Here is a 20,500-nt window from a genome sequence, read left to right as displayed (position 1 = left end):
TTTCATAAAGGAAATATTGCACATTATTTGGAACAAATAAGCATGTTCTTTTGTTTGGAAGGTGATCCAACTTGGCTATTAGTCAACCCAGCTGTTTCATTTTCAGAAAGTGAAATTTTTATCTGTCGGTTTACAAAAGGGCAGCATCAAAATACTCTTTTCGCATTTCGCGGCCGCTTGCAGTGAGGTCAGTTTTAAACGTAGCAAATTGTACGTTAACACAAGAAACGAGTGGCATATTTTCAACGCACAAGCACAAAAAGGAATTTTTTATCTTTCATCTACATCGGCCAAAGATGATTGCCATCGACTACATTTTAGCAACTTTACTTTTGATGGCTTGTAAGTATACCAGATCATTTGTTGTCAATTAGATCAAGATATGTTTGTTAAATTTTAATGTTAGAGTCTAGCATCAAATTTTATGAGAAAATGCGATACTGCTTCTTCTCCTCGTGTCGCAAACACCCTCGCTTACTTAATACAAATGCAAGTTTCAACAACTGTTTCTTACATACAATGTTGGCAAACTGCGTATTAATGTTTTGAGAAGCAGGGGTTTCTCGAACGTTTTATATTTTTCTTTTTGTATACCTGTACATAGCAGGATTTTTTTCATCTTTGTTACTTTTCTTTTTCATTTTGCACAAAAGAAATGAACTACATTACATTACACAGTTGCCATTTAAATTTCTTAATTTTTTAACTTCCGTTACTTGTTCTCAGTAAACAGTTTTTGCCTTTAGAATGCCCCAGTATAATACACACTAAATTAATGTTTCTTTTCAGTGTTGAATCAAGCATATGGCATGGGTTTTGTTACTGAGCAGAACAAAACGACAATGGCATTAACTGGATCTAACCAAACATTCGCTTGGAAGTTGTCTTTTACTGACCAAGAGAAATCAAGACAGATTAAAGTTCATTTTGGTCCTTGGGATAAACAACACGATGTTATCGATGCTATCAGGATAACATATGTTCGAGAAGCTTCTGGAAAGGAAACTATTAAGTCGACCGTGAAAAAATTTTACTGGACAGGAGATTTGACACTTGACTACGTGGCCTTTACTCTTTTCAATGCTCAACGCCATGATTCTGGGGATTATGGGATCAGAATCCGTGTGGATGAGGATCACGTTCCAGAGACCGAAATGAGCTGGTTTACACTCTCTGTACAGGTGAGAAAAGGTTCTTTTATAAATGTTTAAAGGTAACCACATGCACAATGACCTGTTTCCTTAATAAGGTGCTCACACTATGCATGGGATATATACTGGCAAAGTTAGGTATGTGTTGAATTTTTTTTAATCTTGAAAGTGCTTTACAGTTTTAAGCCTTGAGGTCGGCACACACTAGGCGACACGTCGCTGCAACACGTCGCGGCGACCTGTTGCTGCGACATGTCGCCTCGTGAGACATGGTGAATTCTTGCGACAAACAAGTCGCTACGACAGAATTTTGTCGCTGCGATGTGTCGCACGAATTCCAACTGGTTTAATTCGTGCGACGCATCGCAGCGACAAAATGAGCGATAGCAGCGTTGTCGCAGCGTTGTCGCAGCGTTGTAGCAGCGTTGTCGCAGCGTTGTAGCAGCGTTGTCGCAGCGTTGTAGCAGCGTGGTCGCAGCGTTGTAACAGCGTTGTAGCAGCGTTGTCGCGGCGTTGTCGCAGCGTTCTCGCACCGTCCTGTATTTTTGCCATATTGAATTGGAAAACAAATTCGCATTTCCACTCTTCCAAATTCACTGTTTGTGCAGCGAACAAACGCCTTGTCGCAGCGACTTGTTTTGAAGCAGTACAAACGGAGCGACTTGTCGCCTCTGAGTGTGTCCCGACCTTTAAGTTATAACATGTACATCGTATGTGAGGTGAAATAAAACGGGAAAAAAAAACAAGTTAACAAAGAACACGGCTCTGTTTATTTTTGTAGGATCCACCAACGTTGCCACCCAAGGCACCAGGTGAGATAGTTTGCTTGTCTTTTTTTGTGAAAGCTTTATGTCGGAAGATAAATTGTATATCGATGACCCGAAAAGGATGAGATATATTATTCTGAAAATATCTATTTAGAACATCAGCCGCCCTGTTTTTGGTTGGAGTTCTCACTTATTTTTAAGTAAAGACTGGTATGTTCTTGTTTTACTCAGACTTGGGTAGCTAGTTAATTTTTGTCAGCAGTTCTTTTGAAAAGGCTGACGTCGGGGAGAAACGTAGAGATTTGTTCACTTTCATGGACGTTGCAGTACACGTAGACAGGTCAGCTTACACTTACTGTACCCGGTGTGTGAATTAATTACACACATCACTATGGATAATCAGCCAAGCTACCACAGGCCACAATTGGACACTGTTTTGCAACAATCCCTTAAGTTGTGTATGCTCTTTTCTAAAAGCTCATGGCTCTGCCTTTATCACTTTAAAAGGTGTTTGCAAATCTGCACTGGGGATGCAAAGCAAAGGAATTCCAAATGCAAACATCTCGGCATCATCCACGTTAAGTACAAACCATGTCCCTGCCTTTGCACGACTGGACGAGCGCCGAGGGGGCTGGTGCTCAGCGCCGAATGATAATTCACCTTATGTAGAAATCCTATTGGACGAGGAGAAGTTAATAACAAAGGTAGTGACACAAGGAAGTTACAAGGATTTGTTATGGGCAACGAAATATCAAATCAAGTACCTGAAGGAAGGAAAATGGTCGAGCTATCAAAAAGCAGATGGAAGCCTGGTAAGTAGGTTCAAGAATGTCTTTCTCTCGTAATCGTAAGAAAAAATTTTAAATCCAGTTTTAATAAAATCCTAATTTGTAGTTTATAGCCACATGACCTGTCTTGAGGGAGGTTGTATAATCATGATATCCCAGTTAACTAAGTTGATAGAGCAGTTTATAATTGGGTGTCGTAAAACCAAATTAAAACCAAAGTAAATACTCTTGCCTATCACAAAACACACAGACAATCCAGGGAACCAAGAACCAATCAAAACTCGAAGCAAATACATGTTGCCGACGCGAAGCGCGGGAAAACGTGCGCGAGCGAGCGAGTCACGATTGGTTTTGGTTTTAGCTCTGATTGGTCGAGAAAGTGGCGCGAAATTTTTTAAACCAATCACTGAGCGTAGTAATGCAAACTCAAAGCAAACGCAAATTACTTTCGTCACTCAAGTGAAAACCGCTCTAAAATAGGGATAGTTAATACGCATTAAGCAGCTAAAGAAATAACCTTGCCAAAAGTGGTGTTTTTGTTTCATTGAGCTCCGATGACTTCTTGTGCATTAATACTGCTATTTTTCTGCACACCTTAATTGTGCCTTAATCATACTATTTTTTTTAAATTAATTAATGGCCACTAACAATAGTAACCTTAAGGTATAATAACTCGAAACACAGCTATTTGTACCCAACTATATATGTTATGCTTTATGCTTGTATAGAAATTGGAAGGCAATACAAATGTCCGAGCCTTAAAGGAGCACGATCTGCAACCTCCAATAAGGACACACTCGATTCGTATTTACCCAATGGCGCCTCTAAGCCTGATGCCGAATGAATATAATGTTGTCTGTCTCAGATTGGAGTTGTTTGGATGCTCTGGTAAGTACCTTGTTATAGGAAGTTAACGCTTGTGTTAATTTTAATCTGAAATTAAAGCGAATTGAAAGAAAATTACTTCCTAATATAGGAAATTAACGCGAAGAGGGGGTAACATTTCAAAATGTTAACGCGACGAACACATACATAAAAACTTGTTGAAAGAACAGGAACAAGTTTATTTCAACACTAGGTGTATAATCCTAAACGTAGGGGTTAAGCGAATACTTAAATGACAGATTTCCTTACCCTTATATACCTAAACTTGTGAAATCCTTACTCTTTTATATACCTGAAGAATAAAAAGGTACCCTTTTCAGTCTGAGCCTCCCCGTATAGGCCATTATAGGAAATACCGGCCCCTCAACAAAAAACATTATTGTAAGTAAATGTAAGTCCACAGATGAACTTATCCATTTCTACAAAATCAAGTCACTCTTTCGCTGTTATGTTATGTATTTTTTCACAGTCAAAAGCTGTGGGGATCCAGGAACTCCTATCAACGGTGAACAAGCTCATGTGAAGATTGGTTATATTTATGGTGGTTCAGTGGAATTCACTTGCAAAGATAACTACACACTATCAGGAGCAAGTGAGATTTATTGCGAAGAAACGAAAAATTGGAGTTCTCCTCTTCCACAATGCTGGGGTAAGCTAAAATTGACCCAAATAAAACATCAGGATCAGTTTACTTTGTGATCATTAGTAGAGGTGAAGGAATCACTTTCTAAAGTGTTTCGTCGGCGGGCATATGAAAACATTAAGGACATTGTCAACTTCTTTAAAACAAATCTGGGAATCTCTAGTCTTATTGTACTACCACAAAAAAAAAACAAAATTTGTGATGCCAGGGTCAGGTTACTTAACTCTTGAGTCAACGTCTTTAAAACGGGAGTAAATGTGAATTTGAGTAAAATTTTAGGAGGTTTAAAGGAAGGATAGGAGAAAGAAAATTGTTTTCAGAACGCCACCAAACAGTTGACCACCACGCAAGAGCACTCCAGGTTGTCAGGAGACTGTTATGGTGTCCATGTACTAATTTTTTAACTTCAAGTTCTAATTTTTAAAATCACAGTCAATCTCCAATATTTCTTATTTCTCCAAATTTCACTATTCCTTTGAGAAAACTTTTATCACCTCCCAAAAATCCCCAAAATTCACCAAAGAATTCACAAAACACCGCAAAACATAGATTTGTGAAATGAGCAGAGAGTTTTTGGATTGCTTGAAACGCTAACGAGGTACTCGCATTAGACCCTCTGAACGGTGGAAAAACGGCTTTCACGTGAACTTTCGCCTTTATAAGCCGAGCAGATTGGGGATTTGTGAATTTCTAGCTAGGAAGAAATTATTATAAAAGAACAAAAACAGGAATTAAATGGAATATATAATGTACTTATAGCTCCATGTCCCGATCCCAGAGTGCCTAGCAACGGAAGGAGAATTGGTGATGACTTCAGACATGGTAAATCAGTGACCTTTAAATGTCAGGATGAGTTTGAACTGAAAGGAGTGGCAACCATCAACTGTAACGATGGAACATGGACAGACGACATACCCCAGTGCAAAGGTAAATGACATGTATAGCAGAGCTCCTCCGCAGAGCGGACCCACATAACCAAGAAGAACCATGCATTTGATTTTTCATGCTCATCTTGGCAAGCGGCATGGTTCGCTGGCTCGTGCGCTCTACGTCCGTACGTACGACGACGTCGCGCAACAAGGCGGTCACACGCTAGGAAAAGGTTAACATTTAAGTCAGCTTTTGCTTACATCTTTGATATTGGACATCCATGTTATGGCCAATGTAGAGCTATCAAAACCAAAACAATCGTTAAATATACTACAATACTGAAAGACAGTAAAAAAAAAAACAATAAATAGTGACTCAGCTCACCCATTGTACACTTATTTACCTCGAATTAGGCTGTCATTCGTAAGGTTACAAAAAAAGTGGACAATTTACAAATTAACACTATAGGTTTTAAAATACTTTTTAACAGACTTAGTTTAAGATATCAATTAGCAACATAGACTTTTCAATTTTATCCGACCTATTTTAGAGTCTTACAAATGTACGAGGCAGCGAGGCATGCGAGGCTTGCAAGGCAAGGCATGCAAGGCATGCCAGGTAGAATTCCCTACTTCAAATAAGACTAACCGCAAGCTTCCTAAAGTAGGCTAACCGGAGTGCCTGCCTCATTTAGGCTAACCAAAGTGCTATTTAGGCTAACCAGAATGGATCGCATGCCTCGCTACCTCGCACTTTTGTGTCGACTCAATATATAATGTACTTTTAGCTCCATGTCCCGATCCCGGCGTGCCTAGCAACGGAAGGAGAATCGGTGATGACTTCAGACATGGTAAATCAGTGACCTTTAAATGCCAAGATGAGTTTGACCTGAAAGGGATGACAACCATCAACTGTAACGATGGAACATGGACAGACGACATACCCCAGTGCAAAGGTAAATGACATGTATAGCAGAGCTCCTCCGCAAAGCGGACCCACATAACCAAGAAGAACCATGCATTTGATTTTTCATGCTCATCTTGGCAAGCGGCATGGTTCGCTGGCTCGTGCGCTCTAGGTCCGTACGTACGACGACGTCGCGCAACAAGGCGGCCACACGCTAGGAAAAGGTTAACGTTTAAGTCAGCTTTTGCTTACATCTTTGATATTGGACATCCATGTTATGGCCAATGTAGAGCTATCAAAACCAAAACAATCGTTAAATATACTACAATACTGAAAGACAGTAAAAAAAAAACAATAAATAGTGACTCAGCTCACCCATTGTACACTTATTTACCTCGAATTAGGCTGTCATTCGTAAGGTTACAAAAAAAGTGGACAATTTACAAATTAACACTATAGGTTTTAAAATACTTTTTAACAGACTTAGTTTAAGATATCAATTAGCAGCATAGACTTTTCAATTTTATCCGACCTATTTTAGAGTCTTACAAATGTACGAGGCAGCGAGGCATGCGAGGCTTGCAAGGCAAGGCATGCAAGGCATGCCAGGTAGAATTCCCTACTTCAAATAAGACTAACCGCAAGCTTCCTAAAGTAGGCTAACCGGAGTGCCTGCCTCATTTAGGCTAACCAAAGTGCTATTTAGGCTAACCAGAATGGATCGCATGCCTCGCTACCTCGCACTTTTGTGTCGACTCAATATATAATGTACTTTTAGCTCCATGTCCCGATCCTGGCATGCCTAGCAACGGAAGGAGAATCGGTGATGACTTCAGACATGGTAAATCAGTGACCTTTAAATGTCAAGATAAGTTTGAACTAAAAGGAGTGGCAACCATCAACTGTAACGATGGAACATGGACAGACGACATACCCCAGTGCAAAGGTAAATGACATGAATAGCGGAACTCCTCCGCAGAGCGGACCTACATAACCAAGAAGTACCATGCATTTGATTTTTATAGTCATCGCTCATGGCTAGCGGCATGGTCCGCTGGCGTTTGCTCTCTGCGTCCGTACGTACGACGACGTCGCGCAACATGGCGGCCGTACCCGTACTAGGTTAACGTTAACGTCAGCTTTCGCTTACATCTTTGATATTGGACATCTATGTTATGGTCAATTGACAGCTGTCATAACCGACCAAATTGTGAAATATACTACAATATTAGGATCAATTTCGGTTTCTGAGAAACTGCTCACCTACCCCTCCCCAAACCTAACATTAACCCTTACTTATCGCTTTAGGCAAAATGTTAGGTTTGGGGAGGGGTAGGTGAGCAGTTTCCCAGCAACCTAAATTGGTCCCAATATTAATACTGAAAGACAGTGATGAATGCGAAAACTTCCGTTCAACTTTCCACCCTGTTTTAATGGCGATTCAGGGACAAAATATGAGCAAAATATTATACTAACCTATATATATATGCTATATGTCTCAGGCAATGACAACAAAAGTAGCCTTGTTTGTTATTCGCTTTCTTTGTTCTATTTTAACTTTTCTTTATTGTATTTTCTCACACAGGTCCGTGGTATGCTTCGTGTAGAGACATCTTCCAGAGTGGAAAGTGAGTTAATGAGTCTTGTTTACGTCTTACAATTTCATCTTCAAGGTCATTACTGAAAACAAAGTTAAACAGCTTTTAAGAAGAAGCTTTTTTTAGTCCTTCAAGGATTCTTATACGGGCCTAGACCATCTTACCATTTCTTAGTTTTTAATATTTTCGAAATTTCTTGTATGATTTTGCCGTGCGTGTGTTCAGTTATAGATCACAGATGACGTCAAAATGTGGTAAGAGCAAAAAGAGTAAAAAGAAGAGGCTAGTGGGTCACTGATGTTCTTACTATATTTGACATCTTCTGTGGTCTATAACTGAACAGACCCACGGCAAAAAGGAATCTATTTGTTTTATACAATAACACAGGACTAAGTACACTTAAATGCCGTTACCGGTGAGCTACAGTTGTTTTCATTTCATGATAAAGTTTTCCGTAGCCACGAAGTACTTCTTTACCGATTTGATAAAAAGAATAATGGAAAATTAAAACATCGACAAAATAAACTAACCTTTATTCCATCTGGAAAATCCTGTAAATCAGAAAACTTTAAACATAGCGTTCAACTGCCATTCATGGATTTCCCGTGGCGTCGTCCAACTGTTCAACATCGGACAAAAACTTTCAACCTCAAGCTTGTTTAGCCCAGTTACATTTTCGACGATTTCTTGATCAGCTGTCAGTTAAAATTTTAGCCCTATTCACTTCGGTTAGCCTACTATGCACTTTGGTTAGCCTGTTTACGGTTAGCTAATAATAATAATAATAATGATAATAATAAGGGAAACACGAATATATAGTTAAAATTTACGAATTCTAGGAGCCGGCTCCCGGTGGCGTAGCGGTACACTCGCTCTTCAGGCAGACGACCCGAGTTCTATTTCACCCCGGGGCACATTATATTGAACATTTTCTTTTTGCCTCTTTCATAAAATTCGAAAAAAAAACTAAGTGTCTAAAGTGGGCGTAAAAAAAAATTGCCCTGGCCGGGTCATTGAATTGTGGTCTTGGAACGGACTGACACAGAAGCATGAACCAGCGAATTATCAGGCCAGTCTATCAAAAATGCTGGAAGTCAACTGAAATGGACTACCCGGGGTATTCTATCCAAAGTTCACGTTTTTCGGTCTAATAATAAGTCATCTAATCTTGTAGAAAGGTTACAAGATTTCGTTGGTCAACATTTTTTTTACGGTCGGAGAATGGCGCGGAGAATCGAGAAATGACGTATTTTAAAACCGATAGTTGAGATTTTAAATCTCCAAAGTTGCTTTTAGCTGGTAATTGTAGGCTAACCTGAGTGCATAGTAGGCTAACCGGAGTGCATAGCAGGCTAACCGGTACTAGTTACCAGTCGACGACCGTAAGTGGCGGCCATCTTGAAGTGGGCGTAAATAAAATTGCCCGCTGCATCCGGACTCCAACCTTCTAATCATAACGTCACTGTGTCTCTCCTATCAGAAGCCCAAAAGAAATTTCTACCCCACATATTTTTTGAATATAAGCCAAAATTAATTTTTGGACATTTTCGGCGACAGGTCTCAAGGAAATACAGCTTATATGTTACAGACTGACGTTGGTAAAGTTCCTGTTTACTGTCATATGACAAGCATCGGAGCATGCGGAAGTGGGGGATGGACGCTGGTCATGAAAATTGACGGACATAAGGTGATAAATACAATCATCCAGTATTAAGTCAAACCTTATACAGTCAAACCTCTATTTAAAATCCGTAACCCTTGGCAAATGGCCAACTGACCGCTTAAAAGAAGTGTTTTAAAACTTATCACATATCACATGACCGACCGACCGACCGACCGACTGGCCGACCGACCGACCTACCTACCTCCTACCGACCGACCGACCGACCGACCGACTGACTGACTGACTGATTGACTTACGGCGAACACTTTAAATAGGCCAATCTTCTTCAGGGCCAGTGCTATTATGGAAGTTACAACGTAGACGATAGTAGTTAATAGTTAATTCTTACACATGACAAAAGTGTTTGTAAAAGTATGCACCTTTAAAATACATGAAAATATGAAAAGGATAAGCGAAAGATATAAAAGATACAATAAAGCGCTAAAGCGCGGGGTGTAGAAAGAAGATAGCTAACCATAACTTCCCATAATGACCCCACGCAGTCAGCATGACCATTATCCAAACTCTCCTCGACTGAAAACTGTCTCGGTTACCGTACAATTCCGGTTATAAGCCCCCCGGTTATAGGCCCATCTACTTGGAAACAAAAAAATACATCCGATTATAAGCCCCCCTCTACCGGATGACAGTACTGAATAGGGCTAAATGTTGCTTTATAATTAATGCGTTTTCAACTTAAAAACGTATTTCGATAAACACTCCCGTGGCTCTTTTCGAAACGTTTTTTTTAATTCCGCTTATAAGCCCTCCCGAATATAAGCCCCTCCGTTTATAAGCCCACCCAAAACCCGGCCCTTACGAAGTTGTATAAGCCCAGGGCTTATAGCCGGAATTCTACGGTATTTCAGAACATTGAATGGGAAATCGCGAAGAGGATCAAGTGTTAATAAAATAGTAGAGATCCTTTAAAAGCAGAGGAGCAAAAATAGTCCCAATTAATTTGACAAATTAATGTCCTTTCTTCTCGACTAGTCAACTTTTCACTACAATTCCGACTATTGGACGAACCAGGCCGAATACAACCGACCTGGAGGGAAGACTGGGTTTGATACTGGAGAAACCAAGTTACCGACCTATTGGAGCACACCTTTCTCCAGGATCTGCCTCGCTATGAAGTTAGGTCAGCAGATAAGGTCCATTGTCATCAACAAGCAGGCCAACTCTCTGTACTCACTGATCGCTGACGGGCAATACCGCGCCACTTCCCTGGGCCGTAACACGTGGAAGTCGCTGATTGGTTCACAGGCGTCCTTGCAGCGTTACTGTAACCGAGAAGGGTTCAATGTTGTATCTACTTCCAAAGCAAGGATTGGAATCGTTGCTAACCAGCAGAACAATTGTGTAAGCTGTAACTCCAGGATTGGTTTTGGTACAGGAGGGTATTTTGATGACTCTAACACATGTGGAATCGATGCATGTTGCTCGGCAGATAATGGCAACAAGTACATCAAAGCCATGGGATACATCCTGGTCCAGTAAAAGAAAAAGCAAGCCAAGTCTTGATACCCAAAGTTATCTACTCTATTAACCTAAAATACATTAAATCCTAAATCATACGAATTTTGGCTCGATTCAGGTTGCTTTAGCTCTATTAATGAGATTTCCATGATAAAAGCACATTAAGAAGTAAATTGACCTGTTCTCTTAAAGGGAACCTCCACTCTTCTGAAAAGCTGACGTTGAATTGTTCTAAATAATGCCTAAATGTAAAAATATTTTCTAGGATAACATTTAATCTTAATAACAAAATGGGAAAAATATGGCTTTTATTGTCCCCGTGGACCGCCATTTTGGATTTTATGACGTGTACATACATACACTAGTAATACGTGACTCGCAGGGCCTCGCGAAGCTCTGGGTTAGGGAGTGTTATAAATAAGGAGTGATAACCGGTTTTAACCGGTGATTTGTTATTGTTGCCTAGTAACGGGCATGGCCGCGACACCCTCGTTCCCAGGGTCTACTCTGCCTTTAAGATGGCGGCTCTTTCTGGTTCGTAAAGAGGTATAAAGCGTTGGGAAGCGCAGGCTATTTTCAAAATCATCGACAAATTATTGGATAGTCCATTTTGGACATTTATTTGAGGGCATTAAAAAAGGAGGATTCGAATCCTCCGCCCGCGCGCCCCTGATGGCCATGAAAGGTTTATAGCCTGAATAGGCGTCGAGGGAGTATTATGTGGAAATCAGTGTTATTTTAATCCGAAAAGAAAAACGATAAAAATGAAAGGCTCAGGATTCGAACCCACAAAAAAAAAGAAAAACAAAAAACCCTAGCTGGATTCGAACCCCCGCCCTCAGTCCCGAAGATCTGATTTCAAGTTCGACGCTCACACCATTAGGCCACCAGCGCGCGGCCGTGTGACGTTATTTCCGCCACACACCAAGCTCACAAGAGGGTCTGAATGGGGTTAACCGACTAGCGACAAAGGGCGAAAAATATTACCGACTACCGACAAAACGAGAAAAATATTACCGATTAGCGACAAATAAATTCTAACCGACAACTGACATGGTCCGATGTTGTACGGACGTTTGTATTCAGAAAGAACAGCATTTTGAATATATGTCTTGCTTAGGAAATGTCTAGTTCAGAAGTAACCACACCAATTCAAAATTTAGTCAATTATAAAGTTTCCTGTCACCTTTTCGAGCAACAGCGGAGGTTCATTTGTAGGACAGTGGCTGGTAATCGAGTCCACAAGGCGTCCCGCTGTTGTATTTTCACTGCACGTTGGTTATTCATGTGGTGACAGGCCATGAGCGGGATTGTTAATGTGATTGTAAGGCGAGGAGGTTGCCATCGAAGGCCATCATAGCCGGGTTCCGGTGGAAAAAATCTCATAAAGGTGTTTCCAAGCTAAAAAAAAACATCTAACGGAGTTTTTAGGGCTAAAGGAGCAGGCGCATTAATTTGGCATTGGCGGGTTCTCGCTGAAGTTATTTCGCCTGGCGAAAACGCTTACGGGAAAAATGCGAAAATTTGCAATTGTAACGGATGGGCAGTGGTTGCTTGAGCTTCCAAATTTAATATCGGATGAAAGCACCAGTGAGCTCAACGGTGTGTGGAACGTTCTATTAGCCGTATTAGTTTTAGTGTGCAGCGAAGTTAAATGTTTCACATGTAGTTCTGTAGTTAAGTATTAAGCTCAAACATTAACGTGGTTAACCTTTGGTTCCACGTTTTTTATTTGCTGTTTTGTTGAACGGAATGTTTGTATACACCGTCCATTTTTCAGGAAAGCAAAAATTGAAAAGAAAAATCCCTTACAAATAGAAGAAGCGAGTAAAAGAGTTTATAAGCATCTTTCTGTTTTATTGGTAAATGAATACTGACTGCCTTTAAATTTATTCTTTTCTTAGAACGGTCCAAATTTCAGTTTCGCTCAATGTGTAGGTAATATTTGACGAGCATTTGCTGATGCAAACTGATTATATCGGTACTAGACAAACACGTTGCTTAAAAAAACAGAGTTAACGAGGTTTAAGAGCAACCAAATAATGAATTATTACAAATTTTCATATCGTCTAGAGTTTAAAGTCTTAAAACTGCGTAAATTAAATAACAAATATTAATAATTAACTTGCACTTTTAATCATTAACTGAGATTTACCGACAACCGACAAAGGTCGAAAATTTTAACCGACAACCGACAAAGTAAGGAATTTTTAACCGACTACCGACAAGTGGACCCCCCCATTCAGACCCTCTCACAAATATATATATATATGACCGTAAACTCCACACGAGATTTCATCCCGCCTGAGCCCTTTGAGGGACAAAATTATACACCCCGCTACGCTCGGCCTTCGGCCTCGCTTTGCAAGGAATAAGGGACCGTTCATTTTTTATGGAGTAGGGGGGCTGGTGATATTTGAGGGGGGGGGCCATGCGAAAAAATATGGCTTAAAAGGGGGGGTCAGTCAAAAAATATGGTCTGTAAGGGGGGGTCACTGAAAATAATTCTTAATTTAAGTGTTGTAACGAGGGCTTCTTGCCAGAATGCCCAAAATAACATTACTGAGGTTCTTAAAATTCAAATTTTTCCCGTGGGAGCATGCCCCCGGACCGCCTACTTTGTTATATGCTCAAAACGGCATTAACTCAACCCAATAGCTGATTGGTTACAAATGCAGTCAACCCGTACTAACAAACGCCATCGCGCAATAAAAAATCAAAGTCAATGCCAGCTTTTTGGAGGATATAATTTGTCCATTATTATGACTGAACAACTGATACACTCTTTAGCTTGATAAATTTTAAATTTACTTGAATGTCGCGTATTTTTTTGTAGGGGAGGGGGGGGGGGGTTCATCGAAAAAAAAAATTGATCTCGAGGGGGGCCAGGCTAACATTTCCGATGAAGAAGGGGGGGCCATCATTTATAGCAGCGACTATCGATCAAATCCCACCAGCCCCCCACCCTCCCTACCCATTAAAAAAAGAACGGTCCCTTAAAATAAACTTTTTTAAAACTCGAATTTAAGAGTAGCTACCTAGCTAATGTTTTCGAGTTAAATATAAAATAAAATAATTAAAAGCCATGGTTGCTCCATGGTTTCACACAAAAGATCCTCTACTTCCAATAATAGCGCCAGCCATTAAACGTCATGAAATCCAAAATGGCGGTGTGCGGGAAATTTAAAAGCGAATCGTTTTTCCTTTTTTGTTACTATTTAATGATATTTCTCCCTTGTCTTGTTACATTTGGAATTTAGACATAATTCCAAATAATTTAATTTTAACTTCAGGGCCGTAACTAGCAAGAGGCAAGACGAGGCACTTGCCTCGTCTTTATTTTAACCGACAATTAAAAACAAAATAATCCCCAGTTGAACGAGATTGATTTATTTAAAAATATACCTTGCTAAAAATGTTTAAAAAAGAGTTTCAGAGCTTCTTGCTCTCTAAATGTTCTGGAGGGTATGCCTCCAGAACCTCCAAGCAAGATCTTTGGATTTAATGACGTGTAATGGTTGCTGCTATTGTTAGAAGGAGCGGATCTTTTGTGTGAAACAATTGGGCAACCATTACACGTCATATTATAAAATCCAAAACCGCGGCGCGGGAAGTCTAAAAGCAATAGCTTTTTCCATTTTTTGTCACTATAAAATTTTATTTCTGCCCTTTCCCGTAAAGTTTGGAGTTAAGGCATTATTTTAAACAATTCAATTCTCTGTCCTTTATTATTAGTCAGCGTTATTACTTTGCTTTTGGTTTTAAGACACTCGACTGAAAACTGCTCAAATGGTAACTAAGATTACAATATACAGTAAAAACCCGCGTATAAGAACCTAGGTTTTTTCAAGTTAGCCTAAACAGGTTCTTATATAAATAGTATTTAGTGTAAAATTAGGCTAACTAGGTTCTTAATTAGGTTCTTAACTTTTGTTCAAGAAATAAAGTAGAATTAATAAAATGATCTGGTCTTTAATGTCCAAAAACAGTATTCTTGGAGACTTCGGTAAGCAAAATACTATACTTTTTTAAACTGATTCTGTTAACTATGTTGTAACTATAATGTGTAAAGTTATAAAATATATTTTTGAGAAGATTTTTTAATTCTTTATTTTTGGTGGGATGGGATGGGGGGTCAGAATCACGCGGGGGTCAGAATCACGCGAGTAACCACGCGAGTGGTCACGCGAGTAATCTCCCTCCACGCCCGCACTCGGCTTCCGGTACCATGACCAATAGTCAGGGGTATGTTCCGGTTGGCTCCCACGGGGATCAAGCGATGCCGGGGGGTTATGTTCCGCAACAGGGGCAGTTTGTGAACCACATCCCGTACACGCAGGCCCCGCAAGTATTTTATCCCGGCGGCTTTTACTACTTTTACCCTCAGCAGTAGAGGGTTTCTCTTGATTTCTATTAACTTATTGATTCAGATCATTAGCTTCTACTTGTTACTTGTAATTTACGATGTATACGCGATGAACTGTTGTCGGGGGCTTGTGGAAATATGAAATTTAGATGTAGATTCGGTGAATTGAGAGATAGAGAGTTGGTTGGTGTTTGTGAAAGGAGTTCCTCATTAAAGTTCACTCATTGAATATGCACGTTGTTGTGGCTGGTTTCTTGCTATAACTTAGATTCTACTCAAATCGACTTACATGTAACAGTATCGCGACTGACAAACTAGATCCCGATTGATTTTAAATTTAGAAATGTTGGTTAAATTGCGGAGGAATAAAAAGTCTAGTGGAGACTAGAACACGTTTAACTGCGCCATCCTTGCCATGCACTGTATACAGTATATACTTAATAACTGGTCCTGAGGAAAACAGTTAATTTTGTTTCCCGAGAACCTCGATATTCCATAAGTTATAAAGCACAACGAAGACTTTGAGAAACCGGCGGTCGTCGGTCAACATTCGCGGGCAAACAGTGCACTATTATACTCTGACGTCATAGATTTCGCAATGTTGCCCGCTCAGAGACTTCTGGCGGGAAAAAGTTTTTATTGTTAGATGTCATGTGCCATCGAAGTCACCAATAAGAGCGCGCCCTGTCGGGAGAAATATTCCAGCTACCGTATTTATTCGATTAAGCGCCCAACCTCGAATAAGCGCCCACCTCGAATAAGCGCCCACCCTGAAGGTAGGAAAAGTTAATAAGCGCCCAGCCTCCACCCCACAAAAAAAAACTTAAATACACAAGAGGAGTATTGATTATTGAAATTGACTAAGTACTACAAAAAGACTTCCACCAAGACCGAGTTTTCTTAATATTTTACAGAACCTTTCAATGAACAGTTAAAATTCTGCTTTGTTACATCTTCATGTTTTGTTATTATTAATTGTTTTGTTACAAAAATAAACTTACTATTTGCTGAAAATTGAGAACATTTAATAAGCGCCCAGCCTCGAATAAGCGCCCACCCTCAAGGTCCAAAAATTTAATAAGCGCCCAGGGCGGTTAATCGAATATATACGGTATATAACAATACTGTTCACTTATCCCAGCGGACGTTAATCAGAAGATGTACAATCTTCATTAACATATGTGGTAATTTAGTACGCGAAGTAACGGTGCATACATATGGCCATCGCGTTCTTATTTTGGGAAAATTACCCCAATTTTACGTGAAATCAAACTGGAAACTATGTTTGGGACGGCGAATACGAAAGGTTGCGGCAATTAGTTACATAGTAATTCTTTTGGCTTTTTGTTTTCGTATTACAACGTCAATTTGTGAAGTGAAAATATTGACATTGCCTTCACTTCCGCTTACACTGAGGGACACTTGTTCGTTACGCCACGCGTCGACACATTTTTCATTTCAAAGCTTTATAAATAATCAAATAAAATTCAGAAATAACCTACCAGAAGACCAAAATACCGTTCAAAAATGGCAATTTAGGACGTTTGATCGAGTAAGGGAGTAAATGTCAAAAATATTTCTGGATATTAGTATATTTCTGTATAGTATATTTCTGGATAGTATTAGATATTAGCAATTAGATACATAACAATTCTTTTGGCTTGTTTTAGTATTGCAACGTCAATTTGTGTCGTGAAAATATTGACATTGCCTTCACTTCCGCTTACACTGAGGGACGCTTGTTTGTCACGCAACGCGTCGACACATTTTCATTTCAAAGCTTTTTAATCAAATAAAAATCAGAAATAACCTACCAAAATACCGTTCAAAAATGACAATCTAGGGTGTTTGATCGAGTTGAGGAATTAACGTTAAAAATATTTCTGGATAGTATTGCCAACTCATCGATGAAATAATAGTAAACTTGGAAAAGTTTGATTGGGTGCCGAGGAGTTGGCAAGAATTTTCGCGCTATTGTTTACAGAAAAGCTCCGTACATTCAGTATACACAAGAGCCGATTAGTTTAATTAATCATAAACTGAATGTTCAGTGTGGTTTGAACTTCTGAAGTTTTTAAAGCGATAAGATGGACTCGCCGAAAGCTTGGATTATTGCGTTCTTCATTTTCACCGCAATTGAAGCGTTGAACGGGGACGTTTGTCTAAATGCTCTGAAGTCTTTAGAGGCAAGGATGATGCAGAGGTTCACAAAGCTTGAAGCCAGTGTCAAAGCCATGTCTGGTGGACCGAACGGTAAAATAGCTTTGATTACATTGTTTTATTCTCTTTCTTTCTAGCGAATTTACGAGTCAATGACTGCTTTAAATATTTGTACACTTTTTTTCTCGCACAGGTCCAGCCTATTCCTCGTGCAGAGACATTCACCTTAATCACAAGTGAGTGGATCAATACAACAGCTTTACTTTCCCTTTTTTTCGAGCTGCCAGTAAGCGAAATTAGGACATAGGTTGGAAAGTTTAAAAGCTGCCTCTGTTAATATTCTGTCTGCGATCAACTCGATCTTCAAATTTTTTAGACTATAAATTTTGTAGAACGGTCAATCAACTCCCTCCTCATTGTAGAAATGACTTTCTAAACAGCTTTTTTAATTTTTGACTAGCTAAAATACCGTCGAAATTGAGATTTTATATTTTCTGGCCATGCATTGGGGCTACGCCAAAGAGGACGACACAAATTTAACAACTTTGCTCCAGACTTTCTTTTCAACAAAACAGAATAATGCACATAGTTTACGTCTGAAGGTAAGGTTCTGTAGGTGACTGAAATTTTTATTTTTTTTTCGTTCGCCTTAGGTCTCAAGGAAATAAAGCTTACATGATCCACACCAACATTGGAAAAGTTCCTGTTTACTGTCACATGGCAAGCATTGGAGCATGCGGAGGCGGAGGATGGACGCTGGTCATGAAAACTGATGGCCACAAGGTACACTAAAACTTCTGAAGCAGGAAACGTTATCAGTGGAGTGTCCTGAGATGCTCAGAAGGGAGGGGATGGGGAGCGGAGTGAAAATAGGCCTTTTCTTGCACAAAAAAGCGCACGGGCGAAAAATTGCGGTACTTTTGGTCATATCTTTGGCACCCTGTGTAGATTATACTCTCGTGAACTGGAAAGATAAAAATTGACGTTTGTACTGCAGTCTTTGAAGTGTTAACAAGTTGCCTTTTTCTTTCTTTAATCCAGCGAACCTTCCACTACGATTCGAGCATCTGGACCAGCAAGAACAACTTCAACCTTCCGGGAGGGAAGACTGGGTTCGATGCTCGCGAGACAAAGTTACCGACCTACTGGAGCACACCATTCTCAAAGATCTGTCTCGCCATGAAGATACGTCATCAGATAAGGTCCATTGTCATCAACAAGCAGGCCAGCTCTCTGTACTCACTAATTGCTGACGGTAGATACCGCGCCACTTCCCTGGGCCGTAATACTTGGAAGTCGCTGATTGGTTCACGGGCCTCCTTGCAGCGAAACTGTAACAAGGAAGGATTCAATGTTGAACCTGACCGTTCTAATTCCAAAGCAAGGATTGGTATTGTTGCTAACCAGCAGAAAGATTGTTTAAGCTGTAACTCCAGGATTGGTTTTGGTACAGGAGGTTTCTACGGAGATGACTCCAACACGTGTGGTAACGAGGCAGAGTACTTTCCAGATAATGGATACAAGCACATCAAAGCCATGGGATACATCCTAGTGCAGTGAAACAGGTGAAGTCTTTCACATCTGTTGTTGACGGGATTTGTTAACCAGCCAGGAACTTGTTTTGATTTGATAAGAAAATGAATGTAGCACTGATAGTGATTGATTTAAGAAAAAATAAAATCGGTGATGGTAACATTTGTTGTTGTCTACAGTCTGTAGCTTCTGGAGACGACCTAAGAGTGTCACTGCGGGGATGTCACACAGAGGGATATCGAATGGTCTTTGTGAGCGAGCACAGCGTTTTTCTTTGCGAACACGAGCATTGACAAAAGTTAAATTTGCGAGCAAAGAGCACTTTTCATAAAGCCACCTCCACAAAAAACTGGGCATCATTCATTCATTCAATCAATCAATCAATCAATCAATCAATCAATCAATCAATCAATCAATCAATCAATCAATCAATCAATCAATCAATCAATCAATCAATCAATCATTCAATCAATCAATCAATCAATCAAACAAACAATCAATCAATCAAGGTAATGAAGCGGGATGTGGTTGCCCTCCATTTCCGAGCCAGAGACTCGTGTATAACACGCATGACAATAATAGGCTTAAAATTAAGTACAAAGACAGAGAGAACGAGCAAACGAGCACCCACTAAAATTTGGCAAGCATTCCGAGCAAAGGCCTAATACTCCAAAATACAAAATACTCCAATCAAATATCCACTTAGTATGGATCTCTCATTTTTACGCAAAACTTGAGAGTTTAACAAGCGCAAGCTATTCCTGAAAGTCAAACATTTGCATAATAGTTCTTGAAACTTCCGATGATAGCCCTCCCCCGGGTAACGAGTCCTCCCGAAAATAGTCAGCCCAAATCTTAGACGCTAAATTTCCTAAGATAATATAACCCCTGGGCCATGGGTTATATGAGCGGAATTCTCATTTCTTGAACCTCCAAGGAAAAAGAGAATTGGCCCGAGAAATCAGGGTAAATTAACAGTGTTAGACTGCGTGAAGCAAGTTCAAGTGAAACGACTTTTGGTTCGAGTTGGCGGGAGGTTCGAGAAACCGGGGTCCTTTGATTTAGCCCTTAGAGGCTATTTATTTCTAGAAATAAATAATTTTACGCAGGTTGTGACGTATGCATCCCTCAGCTTCCCGTTGGATGGTACTTCCGGTCATACGGGATATTCTTTATGTCCTTACATAGATTCGAGGCAAGCGTGTTCAATTATCTTTCACCCGATGTCTTTAACAAGGGGGCAGCTTCGAGCCAACGTGGCGCATACTGCCGGAGGTTATCCCGCTTTCCTTAGCATTAAGCAGCTAGGAGTATTTCTACTCCGCCATGGATGGGATGCTAGTCCATCGCAGGGTACCCCCCCCCCCTCCCAGCATTATTTCGCCGGTACCCATTTATACACCTGGGTGGAGAGAGGCACTATGAGAGTAAAGGGTCTTGCCCAAGAACATAACACAGTGACCTCGGCCAGGGCTCGACCCGGAACGCTCACACCGGAGTCCGGTGCGCTAACCACTAAGCCAACGCGGCTCCCTCTTCAACAAGCGAATACCATTTTCCCCTCCCTCCCCTCCCTGTTTTGGTTACACTTATCAGCGGTGTGACAGTTTTCCCTTCACCTTTGCTGGGTTGATCTTTGTATGTTTTGTAATGCGACCTTTCAGTCACTGTTATGTAAATTAAAACGGCCA

General features: G+C 40.3%; 3 protein-coding genes across 4 annotated transcripts in view; all 3 read left to right on the top strand.

Annotated features, from left to right (window-relative positions):
- Positions 1-11,055, top strand: part of LOC144664055 (uncharacterized) — a 51,487-nt gene extending 40,432 nt beyond the window's left edge. Inside the window, exon 9 of the mRNA XM_078525179.1 lies at positions 10,265-11,055. Within this exon, the coding sequence (XP_078381305.1) occupies positions 10,265-10,771 (507 nt within the window). The 3' untranslated portion in view covers positions 10,772-11,055. The remainder of the gene's footprint in view (positions 1-10,264) is intronic.
- LOC144664072 (putative skeletal organic matrix protein 5) overlaps positions 1-18,974 on the top strand; it is a 65,568-nt gene extending 46,594 nt beyond the window's left edge. The window contains exons 1-4 of one of the 2 annotated variants that reach the window (XM_078525204.1): positions 17,152-17,369; positions 17,470-17,512; positions 17,930-18,059; positions 18,318-18,974. In XM_078525204.1, the coding sequence (XP_078381330.1) occupies positions 17,204-17,369; positions 17,470-17,512; positions 17,930-18,059; positions 18,318-18,836 (858 nt within the window). In that variant the 5' untranslated portion in view covers positions 17,152-17,203 and the 3' untranslated portion in view covers positions 18,837-18,974. Of the gene's footprint in view, positions 1-17,151; positions 17,370-17,469; positions 17,513-17,929; positions 18,060-18,317 lie in introns of those variants that run through there. The other variant, XM_078525205.1, reaches the window with a different exon arrangement.
- Positions 182-7,642, top strand: LOC144663284 (uncharacterized). Its single transcript, XM_078524184.1, has 10 exons — positions 182-342; positions 790-1,181; positions 1,933-1,963; positions 2,426-2,730; positions 3,435-3,594; positions 4,061-4,240; positions 4,994-5,161; positions 5,892-6,059; positions 6,789-6,956; positions 7,596-7,642. The coding sequence occupies exons 1-10, from the start codon at positions 297-299 to the stop codon at positions 7,640-7,642; spliced, it is 1,665 nt and encodes a 554-aa protein (XP_078380310.1). The 5' UTR covers positions 182-296.
- Positions 18,975-20,500: the final 1,526 nt, after the last annotated feature.

Source organism: Oculina patagonica, chromosome 8, assembly GCF_052425735.1.
Source record: "Oculina patagonica isolate OP01 chromosome 8, crgOcupat, whole genome shotgun sequence".
Classification (NCBI taxonomy): Eukaryota; Metazoa; Cnidaria; class Anthozoa; order Scleractinia; family Oculinidae; genus Oculina; species Oculina patagonica.
The sequence above is the reverse complement of the archived record's forward strand: the minus strand, read 5'-3'. Positions and strand labels throughout refer to the sequence as shown.